General features: G+C 43.9%; 1 protein-coding gene across 1 annotated transcript in view; it reads right to left on the bottom strand.

Moving 5' to 3' along the window:
* The window catches only part of DAW1 (dynein assembly factor with WD repeats 1), a 106,298-nt gene extending 88,065 nt beyond the window's left edge, over positions 1-18,233 (bottom strand). Inside the window, exons 1-2 of the mRNA XM_073629064.1 lie at positions 18,116-18,233; positions 4,562-4,634 (exon numbers count right to left, since the gene is read on the bottom strand). Of these exons, the coding sequence (XP_073485165.1) occupies positions 4,562-4,634; positions 18,116-18,155 (113 nt within the window). The 5' untranslated portion in view covers positions 18,156-18,233. The remainder of the gene's footprint in view (positions 1-4,561; positions 4,635-18,115) is intronic.
* Between the last annotated feature and the right edge of the window lie 497 nt (positions 18,234-18,730).

Below are 18,730 nucleotides of genomic sequence, written 5' to 3'. Positions count from 1 at the left end.
CAACCTGTCCGCATTTTAATGAATGAATAGTGCTGTGTAAAGAATAGGAGGGGTGATCGCTCAAGCTACAATCGTTTTTTGTATGTGTATATAGGAGTAAAGTATCTGGTGAGTGGTGCAGCAATTGGAGTGATCCCTAGAGGGTGTGCACTGATATCCAAATAATTACAATGGAGTGTAATTTTGTGTGTCATTGTCCTTTGATTCTTTTCTAAATTTCAGTCATCCATGTGTTTGCTGTTTTTGGCTACCAGAGTTCACTGGTTCTAACATTTTTGTCTCTTGTTCTGCAAAAACTATTTTTTAAATAAATGTATTTGGTGGTACTGCTGTAATACCAGCTAACATTGACCAGTTCTACTATCAAGAACTTCAGCCCACCCAGATTGCAGTCCCAAAAATATCAAACTGACAATGACTTTTATTCCTGACCCCCAATATAACCTTGTTGAACTTGCAATTAAAGGTACAAACCAGTTTTTATAGATAAAATTAATGAACCAGAAATGGTTTAAGATGTTTTCCAGCACCCTACACATCCATGTTTGTCATCACTCTCTTGTTAACCTCCCTGGCGGTATGATTATTTCAGATTTTAGGTGCTGAAAGCGGTACAAATATTTTTCACAGAAATTTGGCGTTTTATATTATAGGCCTGTAATTCTTAGGAATAATTCACTTAAATCTGTCCAAACAAGAGTCTAGTAGACATCCCGGGTATGATAAAGTTTGAAAAACGAAATAAAAAAAATAATATAATAAATAACTATAAATAATTATACCAAATAATAATATAATACTAATAAAAATTATTCAATAATGTAATCAAATCAATAACACTGAAATTTGCTCAGTTGCAGAATTGTCACTGTCATTAATTTTCAGTGTTTGATGACGGATTTCCCCACAAATCACTATCGCTCAATTCTGCCAGTGATTCTAATTTATTATCACTGTTTTCTAGTTGGTCTAAAGCCACTTTTGATGTAAAGGGACAGTTTTGGTTGCTATGGACAATCTCCAGTTTCCAGGCAGAAAGAACAGTATTTATAATATAAAACTGCATGCAGGACACTGGGCAGACCACTAGGGACAAAGGGGATGTGTAATTATTTGATACAGTACTGTAATCATTACTGTACACACAGCACCCCATATTGACAGAAAAACACAGAATTGTTGACATTTTTGCAGATTTATTAAAAAAGAAAAACTGAAATATCACATGGTCCTAAGTATTCAGACCCTTTGCTCAGTATTTAGTAGAAGCACCCTTTTGATCTAATACAGCCATGAGTCTTTTTGGGAAAGATTTAACAAGTTTTTCACACCTGAATTTGGAGATCTTCTGCCATTCCTCCTTGCAGATCCTCTCAAGTTTTGTCAGGTTGGATTGTAAACGTTGGTGGACAGCCATTTTTAGGTCTCTCCAGAGATGCTCAATTGGGTTTAAGTCAGGGCTCTGGCTGGGCCATTCAGGAACAGTCACGGAGTTGTTGTGTGCTTAGGGTCATTGTCTTGTTGGAAGGTAAACCTTCAGCCCAGTCTGAGGTCCTGAGCACTCTGGAGAAGGTTTTCATCCAGGATATCCCTGTACTTGGCCGCATTCATCTTTCCCTCGATTGCAACCAGTCGTCCTGTCCCTGCAGCTGAAAAACACCCCCACAGCATGATGCTGCCACCACCATGCTTCACTGTTGCGACTGTATTGAACAGGTGATGAGCAGTGCCTGGTTTTCTCCACACATACCGCTTCGAATTAAGGCCAAAAAGTTCTATCTTGGTCTCATCAGACCAGAGAATCTTATTTCTCACCATCTTGGAGTCCTTCAGGTGTTTTTTTTAGCAAACTCCATGTGGGTTTTCATGTGTCTTGCACTGAGGAGAGGCTTCCGTCGGGCCACTCTGCCATAAAGCCCCGACTGGTGGAGGGCTGCGGTGATGGTTGACTTTCTACAACTTTCTCCCATCTCCCAACTGCATCTCTGGAGCTCAGCCACAGTGATCTTTGGGTTCTTCTTTACCTCTCACAAGGACTCTTTTCCCCCCGATAGCTTAGTTTGGCCGGACGGCCAGCTCTAGGAAGGGTTCTGATCGTCCCAAACGTCTTCCATTTAAGGATTATGGAGGCCACTGTGCTCTTAGGAACCTTAAGTGCAGCAGAATTATTTTTTGTAACCTTGGCCAGATCTGTGCCTTGCCGCAATTCTGTCTCTGAGCTCTTCAGGCTGTTCATGAGTCTCATTTGCTCTGACATGCACTGTGAGCTGTAAGGTCTTATATAGACAGGTGTGTGGCTTTCCTAATCAAGTCTAATCAGTATAATCAAACACAGCTGGACACAAATGAAGGTGTAGAACCATCTCAAGGATAATCAGAAGAAATGGACAGCACCTGAGTTAAATACCGTATTTATCGGCATATAACACATACTTTTTTCCCCTTAAAATCAGGGGAAAATCATGGGTGCGTGTTATACACTGATCCCCCGCAGATTGTGAGCCTTTTGGCGGCTTTCGGCCGCCCTCGGTGGCTTTCGTCCGCTTTCGGCCATTCTCTGCGGCTCTCGCAGTCCCGCGTGAGCCGCCGAAAGCCACCAAGAGCAGCTGAGTGAGTCCGAAAGCCGCCAAGGGTGGCCGAAAGCCGCCAAGGGCCGAAAGCCGCCGAGAGCGGCCGAGAATAGCCAAGAGCAGGCCGAGCGCCACGAGAACAGCGGCGCCATTTTTATACAGCAGTAGTCTGCAAATGACACAGGGGCAAGGCTGCAGAGGGACACTGACAAGGCTGCAATGATGGACAAGGCTACAGATGGACACTGACAAGGCTACAGATGGACACTGACAAGGCTACACTGACACTGACAAGGCTGCAGATGGACACTGACAAGGCTACAGATGGACACTGACAAGGCTACACTGACACTGACAAGGCTGCAGATGGACACTGACAAGGCTACACTGACACGGCTGCAGATGGACACTGACAAGGCTGCATTGATGGGCATTTAAATGTAAGTTTTTTTTTCCTTAAACTTCCCTCCTAAAAGTTTTTTTCCTTAAAATTCCCTCCTAAACTTGGGGTGCGTGTTATACGCCGGCACGTGTTATACGCCGATAAATACGGTATATGAGTGTCACAGCAAAGGGTCTGAATACTTAGGACCATGTGATATTTCAGTTTTTCTCTTTTAATAAATCTGAAAAAATGTCAACAATTCTGTGTTTTTCTGTCAACATGGGGTGCTGTGTGTACAATAATGAGGAAAAAATGATCTTAAATGATTTTAGCAAATGGCTGCAATATAACAAAGAGGGAAAAAATTTAAGGGGGTCTGAATACTTTCCGTCCCCACTGTAAGTCAAGTAACGGCATTTAACAAGTGAGCGGTATTAAACACAAAACAAAAATGTAATATATTGCAACTTTATAAGTTATTGGATGTGGTGGCTGCATTAGTTTTCTTTTTTAGGCTTTTTCCAGCTAGTAGCACACCTCCTGTCTTATGGTGTCTCTGCTCTGGATCAGGAGCAGCAATGGTGACACCTTTGGACAGCAGCACTGTCAGACTGGGGAAAGCGTAGTGTTAAGACTGTCAGACCTAAGGGTACACACGGGCCGAATATTGGGCGGCATCGGCCGGTTCAATAGAATCTGGCCGACATTCGACCTGTGTGTGCAGCAGCCGGTCCGACAGAAGCCGGCCGCCTTCTGTTGAAAGGACATGACCATAAAAGGTCTACCGATTGAGCGATGACCGATGTCCTGGCGCGGGGGGATTAGGGGGGGCGTCCCCCTGTCAGAACAAAACAGCTCAGCAGGGGAGGTCGCTGTACTAACATTTATTGATTGTTAGTCCAGCAGGTCCACCTGAGCTCTTCAGGTTTTTTTACGTTCAGCCCGCTGGGTTGAACAAAGAAGAAAGTACTAGTGTGTACCAGGCTTTAGATGCATTTGACTAACATACTGAAGCTGAACTCTAGCTAACATGTTTAAAGCAGTCACAGCACCAGTTTTTTTTTCGGGATAAAAATTTTACATAAATTAATAGAAGCTGATGATAGTAAGGCCCCTGTCAGTGGTAAATGGTTTGTCTAAACTCTAACTTTTACATTGTCTGGACTTGTTCTGGTAAAGGATGTTGAAAAATATCAGACTTACTGGTCAGATCACCTAGTGAAAGTAAAGGAAAGAAGCCTAAAAACGAATGCAGCCACCAACATCAATCAGTTGCTTCTTTCTATTTGTAAACTGCAATATTACCCATTTTTGTTTTCGGGTTTAATACCACCTTAATTTGTACAGCTGCCCATACTTTGCTGTTATATTCAGATATGGTAGTGCATATGACACTAAAAAGAAGATGTCCTATAAAGTGAAGAATTGACAGTCCATACAATGATCTATCTGTACTAACTGTTTCTATGGCAACAATTTGAATAAAAGAGGATTGTCTGGTGATATTTCATCCCATTCCCCTACAAATGTGTGTATTTACACTGGAGAACAATGATGACCAAGGATAAATCTGGGCGAATAGATGGACTAAGGCATGATCACTTACTCAGGAGAAAGTTCCAGTAAATCAATGGACTTGGTCTTCAGCTCTCCGCCTTTTTCATACTCCAAAATGATCCCTGAAGAAAATAATAACCCCCAAGAAAAAGATATTAGTCATTATTTTACATCTCACACAATGTTTGCATTGTATATACTCCTCTGTGTTTTATGCTGTCTAGGAATCAGCTGTTAAACAAACAACAGACTTAATCAGCATATAGCATATGTCCCCGATGAATGGAGTCACTGCTGCTCTGAGCCGCTGTGCATCATAGACAAAAACATTTCTGATCTGGCTAGCGTTTGGGCCTCACAATCACACAATATGATTTAATTTATGGTAAAGAGGCTATTAAACTAAAAGTAAACTGTTTACATTTTTAGTGCATGCTGATGAGCTCACCTAGGGCCCACGAGCCACATGTGGCACTCAGAGCCCTCTGATGTGTCCCTCAACCTCAAACCAAGCAAGCACACCTCCATCATATCCTGCCGGCTTGGTGCGCTTTCTGAAAGCACACCACAACTCCTAAATGCAGGAGTTTTGGTGCACAATCAGAAAGTGTACCACATCCGCAAGATATAATACAGAAATTTCTGGGCTCCTTACACAGCTTTAGGCCTGGGCCCCCAAGGCCTGACCACTAACATTCCCCAGGGCCCGCCCACTGGCCGCCCCACTGAATTCGCCCATTGGCCATCCCACCGAGTCCTTCAGTGCACCCACTTTTGTTTTAACACTCTTACACCTTACTATATAAAAATGAATCCAATCCATTATATAGACATCCAAATAGACATCCCCATATGTTCAGCAAAGAGATGGCACAACCCAGCAAAGAGACATCCCAATCCAGCAAAGAGACATCCCCATATATTCAGAAACGGGACATCCCCATCAAGCAAAGAGACATTCCCAAATATTCCGAAATGAGATATTCCCATCCAGCAAAGAGTTATCCTCATATATTCAGCAAAGGGACATCCCAATCCTGCTAAGCAAGGAGACTCCCCATATAGCAAAGAGATAGCCCAATCCAACAAAGAGACAGCCACAGCACAGGCTCACATCCAGCAACATTGTCAATCAATTTACCACTGTGATGTCTAACAACTTGCCTCCAGACCAGTCCATAGTGAGCACTGAGCAGTCCTGCAGGCTACAAGCAGTGCAGTTCTTCAACACGGCTGAAATGCAACGGCTGAACTGCAACTGGCATCGCGCCCAAACCAACATCTGGTCTGCAGGGAGAGGCGGAGTGCAGATGATATCACTCCACCTTCCCCCTGCAGCTGGACCTAAGTGAGCTGCATCAGCTCACTTGGTGGTCGCCCTGCTTTAATTGCTAGCCACTACAGCAGCAGCAACTCATTGGTTGGGGCCCAGATGCCTGGGCCCCTCGGGACACCTGGGCCCCGTACATGTGTATCGGCTGTCCCCCCCTGATGGCTGCCCTGGCTGCAGCTAACCCACAGGAAAGTGTGGGTAAACCGCAGCGCATTAGTGTAAAAGCATCCTTATAGGGGCTCAGGACAGTAAGGGCTTACTTACATTTGCAGTTTGGGGGGAGGTAAAACTGCATAGTTGAGACGTATTTACTAAACTCCCGTCAACCCCCACAAGGGGTTGCAATGGTGATGCTCCAGGGGGTCCATGCAACCTCCCTGTCACATTCTGTTTTGCACTTGGACAAGAGGAGCGGCATATACAAAAAATTACCCCCTCCATTTTGCTCCAGCAACCACTAAAAACTGGCTTCTCCTCCTCTCCCTCCCACCAGCATTCAGCGGCTGCAGAGGAAAATGTTCATTATGCTATTCTAAATATAAAAATCGAAAACTCTGAACCATTTAATTTCATCGTGGCACTCAACCAGTTACCGAATCAAGAGAGGTAGAAGCATCCAAAAATACTTGGTGCACCTGGGCATCTTGGTTGAGTTGTTGCAATGCTTTTACATATCCTTTCCCTTTTGCATTCTTCCCCAATGCATGCCTTTTTTTAGCACACACCAGTGCATCACAGTAGTGTGAACCCATCACAAAGGACACAAGGCAATTTGCCTTGTCAAGGAGGTAGAACTGTGAAGGGCACAGTCAGTAACGCATGTAGTGTCAAAAAGAAAAAGAAGATATCCCCCGTGGGGTTTTAAAGCAGCAAAAAATTATGAAAATAATAGGTTGTTACTTGAAAGAGTTTTTTTATTAATGGAACTTAACCATAATGGTTAAAATAGGAGCTGTGCTACAGGAGATAACACAAATGAAGCTGGCACAAGTATTATACAATGATCAAGCGCTAAAATAGGGTGATAATCCTGACGCGTTTCGACCCCGTTGGGTCATCTTCAGAGGATTGAGGCGCTGTGACAAAATTTGCGTATTAGAGTTCATGGATGTGACCATAAAAATACAATATAATATATATAAGTTTAACAGTATAATTACCAATCACATTGTGTTTGAGCAGTTTCTCCTGAGCTTATAGTTCTCCGACGTCTCCCCCACCGGGTCCCGACAAGAGTCCCCGGCCGCCCACCACGTCAACAGGGGAATTGTGCATTCTTGTAATACTTTTATTGTGACTGTTTCTACTGAATAAGTATTGTGTTACATTGTTTACAGGATGAGCCAATGTATATGTATAGGTGATGATTGGACTATCCCCATGTAATTACACGTTAATATTTTATAACAGGTGAGATCGGATAAAATTATCTGTTATTCTCCCCTGTTTTCACTAATCTATCATAATACTGGACACTTTAGTGTGCCCCCTCAGGCGCACTCAATATGTTTACAATACATTGGCTAGTATTTTCATTCTGCTGTAATGACAACCCCTACCATCTGGAGCATCACATGTACGTTTTTTTGTCAAATCCAATGGAGGTAGCCTATGGCTGCCTCGAATGCATTCCAACCACCCACAGCTTTCTAGATCTTTGTACACTAGAATGCAATTTATAGGTTTCTATAATCCTGTTACATATTGTCTGCATTGTGTTGTTCCCCTGCTTCTCTCCCTTCCGGAGCCCGATGTGGGTCCCATGGGCCGTGGACCCGTCCTGGGGATGGGGGCTTCGTCGTTGCGTCTCTTCCTGGCAGGAAAAGAGGGGGGGCACAATTAAAGGGTCCGTGCCTCCTTTCTGCACCCTCGGGTGTATCACTTCCTGCCAGCGGCGTTCCGGATCACATCCGGATGCCGTGGCGTTGTGGGCACGCGATGCTGCGTGCGTGCGACGTCGCGACATCGCGCTATTACGGCGGATGTGACGGCTGTGCCGGGATATTTATCTTCCTGAACGCCGGGGGAGCCACATGTGGAGGGTTAATCCCTGCTGGAGGAGGAGGGGTGGGGACAGCCTGCATGCACCTGCAGCCTAATTAGGCATCCAATCAGCGGCCAGCACTTTATTTATAATGACCAAGCAGATTGGGGGATCTGCTTTTAGTTCCTACTGTTTCATCAGACTGATCAACTGACTTATACTCTGGAGACAGGTAATCACCAGTATTTGAACACATTGATGAGTTGGACCTGACATACCCTGTATTGTGGGTCTCTGTCACGTCATTCCTTCCCACTGTGATTAGTTATACTATCTTGTACAATTTACATCCGATTCTACCCACCCTCAATACATGTCCACCTTTATGGCACTTCACCTTGTGTGTTTCTTTGTCTCACCTCTGTCCCATTTTCTTCCCATCTTGACACCTCATGACCCCTTTTCCAGCACCCATGCATTTTTCAGTACACTATCACACACACCCATCTCTCACCTATACACGGTTGGATTATGTTTTTTGCCTATGTTTTTGCTTTCACTGCTTTTTGATTGTTTTATTTGGCCCCTTGCACTGCACCTTCCCATTTCCCCACCCCCATGCTTCCCTTCCACTCACATGCATCACCCCACCTGCACTATCCTCACACTTCACCTATCTGTTCCCTTTTTTCCCCTGGATCTTTTCCTCTTAAGCCTTTTTTCCTTCACTCCCTGATCTTTTTTTCCCATTCTCCCCTTAACCATCCCCCCCTCCTTCCCGTTCTTTCTTTCCCATCCCCTTCCTTTCCCCTGGTTTTTTTTTTTTTTTTTTTTTTTCCCTACTAGTCTGCCCGTCCCCTTCTTTCCTCACATGTTCTCCCCACACTCGCCTTTTTCTTTACATTCCTATATTTTCACCCTACTTCGTCACTTGTTTCACGGCCAACACATAGATACCACTACTTACCTATTACATTACATACTCTGATATACTGATATCTATATGCAGTCCTACTTACCCTTGTTAACCCCTTCCCCTCCCCCCCTTTTGTTACCATCATCACTATAGGAATATTCATACATTGCTGACCCCAAGCACAGACAACATCCAACAAATATTTAATTAAATAAATTACAGAGTTATCTCTTTTTTTCAAAAAATGACACATGATACATATATCTCTATCCGTGCTAAACCAAACGCACTGATGGTACAGTTGTCTGTTATTTGATGCTTTGGCTGCAGGTCTCGCTCGCTTGCCCCCACGCTCCTCCCCAGTTTTGGGAAATATCCACTTGGTGTGACTCCTTGTAAGACACGCATGGACGATTAACCCCCCCTTTTCCCCTGTTGACGTGGTGGGCGGCCGGGGACTCTTGTCGGGACCCGGTGGGGGAGACGTCGGAGAACTATAAGCTCAGGAGAAACTGCTCAAACACAATGTGATTGGTAATTATACTGTTAAACTTATATATATTATATTGTATTTTTATGGTCACATCCATGAACTCTAATACGCAAATTTTGTCACAGCGCCTCAATCCTCTGAAGATGACCCAACGGGGTCGAAACGCGTCAGGATTATCACCCTATTTTAGCGCTTGATCATTGTATAATACTTGTGCCAGCTTCATTTGTGTTATCTCCTGTAGCACAGCTCCTATTTTAACCATTATGGTTAAGTTCCATTAATAAAAAAACTCTTTCAAGTAACAACCTATTATTTTCATAATTTTTTGCTGCTTTAAAACCCCACGGGGGATATCTTCTTTTTCTTTTTGACATTAATCGGGGTGTGCAGCACTTTATATCTTCTCAGTATGTGTCTCTCCCCTTGTAACGCATGTAGTGTAAACTTGCCCTCAACAAGCACTCAAAAAGACAACCAAAAATATATATATATATGTATATATATATATATATATATATATATATATATATATATATATATACATATATTTTTTTTTTTTTGGTAGAAATTTGAATTGCTCATGAATATTTACAACTTTAGGGCTTGTTTACATCACAGTGCATGTGATAAATATCATCATAACGCCCATCATAACACACAATAGCACACAACAAGGCACAGATGTAAATGCTCTGTGCGTTGCACTAGGCTGTGTTTTGAAACAAAGAGCAGGACCTATTCATGCCTTGAGGTGTGTTCCAAATTAAAATGACACAATGCAAAGGGCCTCAAGAAACATGACATGTGAGGCGCACTACATTATAGTGTAGAGGAGAGGCTGTTTCCTTTGCAAAGTGAATTTTATGTTCAGTAAAAAGGAGGGACATATGATGGAGCTGTATTCACTATGAATACCTAATCATGCGCAAGAGATAATAAACAGAAACTGGGTCTTTGCTTGCACATGATTGGATGATTGAAGTGAACACAACTGCATCTTATTTGCTAAGCAAAGTGAACATTAATTTTACAAAGTGCACATTGTCTATTCCTTTGGTGAATCAACCCCAATAAGTATCCACACTCCTTTTACCTGTAAGCATTGTTTTCATATTATCTGCCCCCATCATATCAATAATTTGCAGTCTAATGGTGACCACAAACCTATAGATATGATAAAAAAAAATTCAACATTCAATGCGACTAAACTGATTCTTATGAATTAAAAGAAAAGCTCCTCCTTCAGCCTTAGTCCAATTTTATCAATCACTTCTGATCAAATATCTGCAGCAGCATCTTCTCTCCTTCCTCTCTCTCTCTTGTCACAGGAGACTTGGCAGCAGTGGGAGCCATTGGCTCCTGCTGCTGTCAGTCAAAGTCTGTGAGGAAGGAGAGGGGGCGGGGATGACCTGCGCTGCGTGTGTCTATAGATGCACACAGCCCGGCTCCGGATCGAGCCTGCATGTCTGCCAAGCAGTTTGTTAAGGGGGCAGATGGAGAAGAGTGGACAGTGCCAGTGGGGGGCCCCAGAGGAGGAGGTTTGGGGCCTCTCTGTGCAATACCACTACACAAAACAGGTAAGTATAACACGTTATTAAAAAAAAAAAAAAAAAAAAAACCTTTACAATCACTTTAAGATTAGTTAGGGTTGTCCAGGTATTGTACTTTAAGGCTTAGTTCACCTTTCTGACCAAGTTTTAAAGTGGAGGGCCACCCTAAAAAAAAAAAATTGCATGAAAAATTTGAAAAAAAAATTTTTTTTAAACTTAACTAAACCCTTGTTGCTAGGCAGTCTTTCTAATCTGCCTCTTCCTATTCCGCGGCGGGTTCTGCTTCTCGGTGAGCGGCCCTGTTGCCTTGTGGGAACTGTGTGTGTTCCCAGAACACCACGGGGCCATTCACAGAGTGCCGTGCCGCTCATGCGCGGTAGGAAACTGGCAGTGAAGCCGCAAGAGAGCCGAGGGACGGGTCGGCCTTGGGCGCTCGACATCGCGGGCACCCAGGACAGGTAAGTACTTATTTAAAGTCAGCAGCTACAGTGTTTGTAGCTGCTGACTTTTACATTTTTTTTTTCAGGGACGAAATCCCGCTTTAAGTTAGTTCAGGTTTAACGTGAAATACGGTCCCATTCCCAACCCCTAATGTCAAACTGCCCCCCACTTACCTTAGTGCTTCTCCCTACAGCATCCTATGGATGACTGAATTTATCAGTTGGGTAGGATCTGTGAATGGAAAGACTACAAGTCCCATTTTCCATAGCAGAGGGATTCAGATCTCAGTTGTATTTTCTTATTGACTTCCTCCATCCCCATAATGGTAGGTCCATACCTCTGCTGAGATGTAAACCGTGCAGGAGTCTGCACACTGCATCCACCGCACACTGCATCCACCGCACACTGCATCCACAGCACACTGCATCCACCGCACACTGCATCCACCGCACACTGCATCCACCGCACACTGCATCCACCGCACACTGCATCCACCGCACACTGCATCCACCGCACACTGCATCCACAGCACACTGCATCCACCGCACACTGCATCCACCGCACACTGCATCCACCGCACACTGCATCCACAGCACACTGCATCCACCGCACACTGCATCCACCGCACACTGCATCCACCGCACACTGCATCCACCACACACTGGGTGGATTTACTAAAGACAAACAGACTGTTCACTTCGCAAGTGCAATTGCTCCAAGGCCTAGTAAATGAGGGAATGCTCTGCTGACTGGCATTATCCAATTGTGTGCAAGCAAAACGTTGTTTGTTTTATTTTCCTTGCATGTGATTGAGTATTCTTTACAAAGTGAAGCTTCACCTCAGTGCACAGTCTATTTGCCTTTAGTAAATTAACCCCACATCTCTCCTGCATTAAAGTTCCATTACCTGCCTGTATGCCCTGTACACTGCACTCAGTGTACAAATTACAGCAATGCCCATATAAATAAACTCCTGTGCTTTCACAGGAGTGATGTTATCCTGGAAAGGCCAATAAAAATAGCCGAGGATCAGTACCCGGAACATGATCCGGTCGAAGATCACAGTGGCTCATGGACTCCGTGGTGCTGGATAGAAGGCGAGTACAGTTCCACTTTAAAATGCAAGGAAAGTAATGTAAAAAGGGGGTTAAAAGGCCACTGCTGGTTTTGGAAGCCTCACTTCCAGATTCAGGAAAAGCAGGTTTTATAGCAAGTGCTTGGATTTTTCAGGCTTTCATAAGAATTAATAATAGATTAAACAGTCAGGCTCCATTCACACTTGTATGACTCCAAAGTTGCGCCAACTTCGGAGTGCAACTTTGACGCAACTTTGGATGGGTGCAACTTGGATATAACTTTGTCTTTGACCAGTGATAATGGACAATTGTTGCCCAACTGTTGCATTGTATAACATTCAGGTACAACTTTCATGCAACTTTTGAAGGTTAACATTGAAGTCTATGGCCCTCAAGTTGCATGAAAGTTGGAAGAAAGTAGTGCATGAACTACTCTGAAGTTGCTGCACCTAGTCGCACATATATGAATGGTTATCATAGGAAAACATGGGGAACAACTTGTCATGTGACTTGATATCCAAAGTTGCACGACACCTGCCTTTACATGCACATGAACATTAATGGCATCCCAGTCTTAGTCCATAGGGTTCAATATTGAGTTGTTCCATCCTTTGCAGCTATAACAGCTTCAACTCTTCTGGGAAGGCTGTCCACAAGCTTTAGGAGTGTGTCTATGAGAATGTTTGACCATTCTTCCAGAAGCACATTTGTGAGGTCAGGCACTGATGTTGGATGAGAAGGCATAGCTCGAAGTCTCTGCTCTAATTTATCCCAAAGGTGTTCTATCGGGTTGAGGTCAGGGCTCTGTGCAGGCCAGTCAAGTTCCTCCACCCCAAACTCGCTCATCCATGTCTTTATGGACCTTGCTTTATGCACTGGTCCAAATCATTTGGTGGAGGGGTTGGGCTTGGCCCCTTAGTTCCAGTAAAAGGAACTCTTAAGGCGTCAGCATACCAAGACATTTTGGACAATTTCACGCTCCCAACTTTGAGGGAACAGTTTGGGGATGGCCCCTTCCTGTTCCAACATACCTGCGCACCAGTGCACAAACAAGGTCCATAAAGATATGGATGAGCAAGTTTGGGGTGGAGGAACTTGACTGGCCTGCACAGAGTCCTGACCTCTACCCAATAAAACACCTTTGGGATGAATTAGAGCAGAGACTGCGAGCCAGGCCTTCTCGTCCAACATCAGTGCCTTCTAGAAGAATGGTCAAACATTCCCATAGACACATTCCTAAACCTTGTGGACAGCCTTCTCAAAAGACTTGAAGCTGTTATAGCTGCAAAAGGTGGGCCAACTGAATATTGAACCCTACAGACTAAGACTGGGATGCCATTAAAGTTCATGTACGTGTAAAGGTAGGCATCCCAATACTTTTGCTAATATTGTGTAAAGCGAACCGTTGGGCCCAGGATTTAGGCTGGGTTCACACTAATGCAAATTGGATGCAGGGTTTCCCACTTCCAATTTGCATGATAGGAGATTGTGACCGGCTCTGAATGGAGCCAGTTCACACATCTCCGGGGCAGCCACGGAGCGCATTGCACAGAGGTCCTGTTCGTCTTTGGCTCTGTTTCAGGTCAGAATTCAGGCAAAAATTGGGCCTGGTCTGTCTCTGAAACGGAGAACAGGGACACACTGGACCCCTGCTCTGAGCCGCATCAGTATTAGATGTAAACCCAGCCTTAAAAATAAGTGGAACAGTTGAGCCCAAGATCTAAAAATAGATCAAACTGTTGAGTCCAGTGTCTAAAAATAGACTGAACAATTAAGCCAAGAATCTAAAAATAGATAAAAATTTCATGCATCTCCAAAAGGCTCAAACATGCAGAAAAGGTGTCAAAATATACTCAAAAGTCCCCAAAAGAGATACAACAATGCTTAAAGTGGACCCTGCATTCACTATATCTCCCACAGTACCCAGAACATGGAAATGCAAATATTTTAGTAACTATAAACTGCTAAATACCTTTTCTCATCAGCAGTATATAGCAGTTCTGTGACTTCAATCAGTGCCTGGTTAAAGCTTGTAGGAGGAGTTTTAATTCTGCACTGACTTTCCTATCAGGATGCAGAACCCCTGACCCGCTATCTGGACAGTGCTGATTGGCCATGTGCTGATCACATGCACTCTCCCAAGAAAAAAAAACTCTCTAGCAATACACACCAATCTGAGGATGTGCAGAGTGACTCCAAGGCTCTGTATTATCAGGAAATATATTGGGGACAGTGGAAGGGGAGAATCAGAGAATACAGGATCAAACAGCCTTTGTACACAATTCAGATGATTAACCCCTTAGGTTCCACAGTGAGTATAACAAGCGTGCTTTACTGCATATACAGACTGCTTTTACTGTTGTGGGTTTAGTAACACTTTAAGCAAGAAAAAAAATGGCAAACGGGCAGGATTTTAATGCAAAAGTGACATGCTGTGGTGTTGATTTACTAAAGGCAAATAGACTGTGCACTCTGCAAGTGCAATTGCTCCAGAACTTTGTAAATGAGGGAAAGCTCTGATGATTTTCATCATCCAATCATGTGCAGGCAAAAATTCTGTTTTTTTTCCTTTCCTTTGGGTATTCTTTACAAAGTGAAGCCTCATTCACTAAACTCTGGAGCAACTGCACTTCCAAATGCACAATCTGTTTGCATATAGTAAATCATCCCCACTGATCACGGTTTGCAATGCTCTGCAGACTTTCATGCAAAGATCTAACACATGCACAAGTTTTATTTTATTATTGCGGGTGCATTTATTACGGTGGACTCTACCTTGAATGGAGGTGCATTTATTAAGGTGGACTCTACTTTGAATGGAGGTGCATTTATTAAGGTGGATTCTACCTTGAATGGGGGTGCATTTATTAAGGTGGATTCTACCTTGAATAGAGGTGCATTTATTAAGGTGGATTCTACCTTGAATAGAGGTGCATTTATTAAGGTGGATTCTACTTTGAATGGGGGTGCATTTATTAAGGTGGATTCTACCTTGAATGGGGGTGCATTTATTAAGGTGGACTCTACCCTGAATGAGGGTGTATTTATTAAGGTGGACTCTACTTTGAATGGAGGTGCATTTATTAAGGAGGACTCTACTTTGAATGGGGGTGCATTTATTAAGGTGGATTCTACCTTGAATGGGGGTGCATTTATTACGGTGGACTCTACAATGAATGGGGGTGCATTTATTACGGTGGATTCTACCTTGAATGGGGGTGCATTTATTATGGTGGACTCTACCTTGAATGGGGGTGCATTTATTACGGTGGACTATACAATGAATGGGGGTGCATTTATTAAGGTGGATTCTACCTTGAATGGGGGTGCATTTATTACGGTGGACTCTACCTTGAATGGGGGTGCATTTATTAAGGTGGACTCTACTTTGAATTGGGGTGCATTTATTACGGAGGACTCTACAATGAATGGGGGTGCATTTATTATGGTGGACTCTACCTTGAATGGGGGTGCATTTATTACGGTGGATTCTACCTTGAATGGGGGTGCATTTATTACGGAGGACTCTATAATGAATGGGGGTGCATTTATTAAGGTGGATTCTACCTTGAATGGGGGTGCATTTATTATGGTGGACTCTACCTTGAATGGGGGTGCATTTATTACGGAGGACTCTATAATGAACGGGGGTGCATTTATTAAGGTGGATTCTACCTTGAATGGGGGTGGATTCTACCTTGAATAGGGGTGCATTTATTAAGGTGGATTCTACCTTCAATGGGGGTGCATTTATTAAGGTGGACTCTACTTTGAATTGGGGTGCATTTATTACGGAGGACTCTACAATGAATGGGGGTGCATTTATTAAGGTGGATTCTACCTTGAATGGGGGTGCATTTATTACGGTGGACTCTACATTGAATGGGGGTGCATTTATTAAGGTGGATTCTACCTTGAATGGGGGTGCATTTATTACGGTGGACTCTACATTGAATGGAGGTGCATTTATTTATTACGGTGGACTCTACAATGAATGGGGGTGCATTTATTACGGTGGATTCTACCTTGAATGGGGGTGCATTTATTATGGTGGACTCTACCTTGAATGGGGGTGCATTTATTACGGTGGACTCTACAATGAATGGGGGTGCATTTATTATGGTGGATTCTACCTTGAATGGGGGTGCATTTATTATGGTGGACTCTACCTTGAATGGGGGTGCATTTATTACGGTGGACTCTACAATGAATGGGGGTGCATTTATTAAGGTGGATTCTACCTTGAATGGGGGTGGATTTTACCTTGAATGGGGGTGCATTTATTAAGGTGGATTCTACCTTCAATGGGGGTGCATTTATTAAGGTGGACTCTACTTTGAATTGGGGTGCATTTATTACGGTGGACTCTACCTTGAATGGGGGTGCATTTATTAAGGTGGATTCTACCTTGAATGGGGGTGGATTCTACCTTGAATGGGGTGCATTTATTAAGGTGGATTCTACCTTCAATGGGGGGTGCATTTATTAAGGTGGACTCTACTTTGAATTGGGGTGCATTTATAAAGGTGGACTCTACCTTGAATGGGGGTGCATTTATTAAGGTGGACTCTACTTTGAATGGTGTTGCATTTATTAAGGTGGATTCTACTTTGAATGAGGGTGCATTTATTAAGGTGGTCTGTACTTTGAATGGGGGTGCATTTATTAAGGTGGTCTGTACTTTGAATGGGGGTGCATTTATTAAGGTGGACTCCACCTTGAACATTGCATAAGACCACATGAAAAGCTCTGCACACTCTACAGAGTGTGTTCCACAACCCCACATCAGACCTCATGTATGACCAGTGGTGGCCTGTCCATAGGGGGCACACGGGCGCTGCCCCCCCCAGCAGTCACAAAAAAAGTGCACTGTGTTCGGGCGCCGGACACAGTGCACTATGGGAGTTGCCACGTCAATGCAATCACGAGGTTGCAGATGAGGCGCTTCATTTGCAGGCTTTTGAACTGCTTTGCGGTGCAATCCAAAGCGCCAAACAGCTTTTCCAGAGGGAAATCGGAAGTGACGTTGGCAGCTCTGTGGAACGCATGGCCCGAGCGGAGCTGCCTGTAAGGTAAGTAAGTGAGGCTGCATATGATGGGGAACAGTGAGGCTGCATTTGATGGGGAACAGTGAGGCTGCATTTGATGGGGCACAGTGAGGCTGGACATGAGGCTTCACAGTGAGGCTGCATATGATGGGGCACAGTGAGGCTGCACAGTGAGGCTGTATATGATGGGGCACAGTGGCTGCATATGATGGGGCACCGTGAGGCTGCATATGATGGGGCACAATGAGGCTGCATATGATGGGGCAGAGTGGCAGCATTTTATGGCACAGTGGGAGCATTTGATATGGCACAGTGGCTGCGTTTGATGGGCACAGTGGCGGCAATTGATGGGCATAGTGGCTGCGATTGATGGTACAGTGAGGCTGCAATTGATGGGGTTTTTTTTTTCAGAATTTTTCAGTTTGTTTGCCCCCCCCAAAAAAAAAAAATTTGAGCACCAGCCCCCACTGTGTATGACCCTATTGTGCTGGAGGTTGGCCAATCACCCACCACCATGGCTGCCCTCCACCGTACAATGAACCCATTGCTGATTCTGCTGACATATGACTGTCTGTTCCATATGAGAATAAAGAACAATTAACAAGAGGACTTCTCTCTGCATTAGCCCTCCACGCTGATCACTGAACTCTCTCTCTATTAATACAGGCATCTGATCAACCACAAAATCGGTCAGCCTGCAGACAGCTTTTAAATCACTTTTATCAAACCAAGCTTTCCTTCCCTCCCTCCCGTCCTCACCTGGCGGAAAATACCGGAGCAGAAACCTCCTCAGCCGCATCTTTCTTCCTCGCTGCCCGAACTCTGGTTACCATAGATACAGGAAACATTGCTTTCACGCAGGCGCGGTGTTTATTTTTTCAAGACGCATGCGCACTTGTAGAGCAATTAGTAACGAATGAGGTGTCAAGTAATGGGATTTGGGAGAGGTGGGGTGTATGCTTGGTTGGAAGAGTGTTCGAAACATAAGGCGCTACAGTTAAAAAAAAAAGTGCTAGTACGTGTATAATAGTATACACGTAAATGTATACTATGTAAATCATAAACTGAATAAATGGTCTGCATGAAGCATTAGTATTGAATATCCAGGATAATCTTCCAGATAAGTGTCACTTTGATATTATTATACAGGATTCCAAAATACTTCACACCTTCTGTGATGTCCACCATTATGTGATAAAAACAATTTACCACAATAAATTACCTCACAGCGCTCATTCACACTCGTACAGTGACCTTGACTAAACCTACAGTACACAGAAAATATACTATATTACCAAAAGTATTGGGACACCTACCTTTAGGGCTCATGCACAGTGCCGCTTAAGAGCCCTTTCACACCTAGACCGCCCCGCG

Source organism: Aquarana catesbeiana, linkage group LG04 (genome assembly GCF_042186555.1).
Source record: "Aquarana catesbeiana isolate 2022-GZ linkage group LG04, ASM4218655v1, whole genome shotgun sequence".
Lineage (NCBI taxonomy): Eukaryota > Metazoa > Chordata > Amphibia > Anura > Ranidae > Aquarana > Aquarana catesbeiana.
Note: the sequence above shows the minus strand (reverse complement) of the source record. Positions and strands in the feature narration are given on the sequence as shown.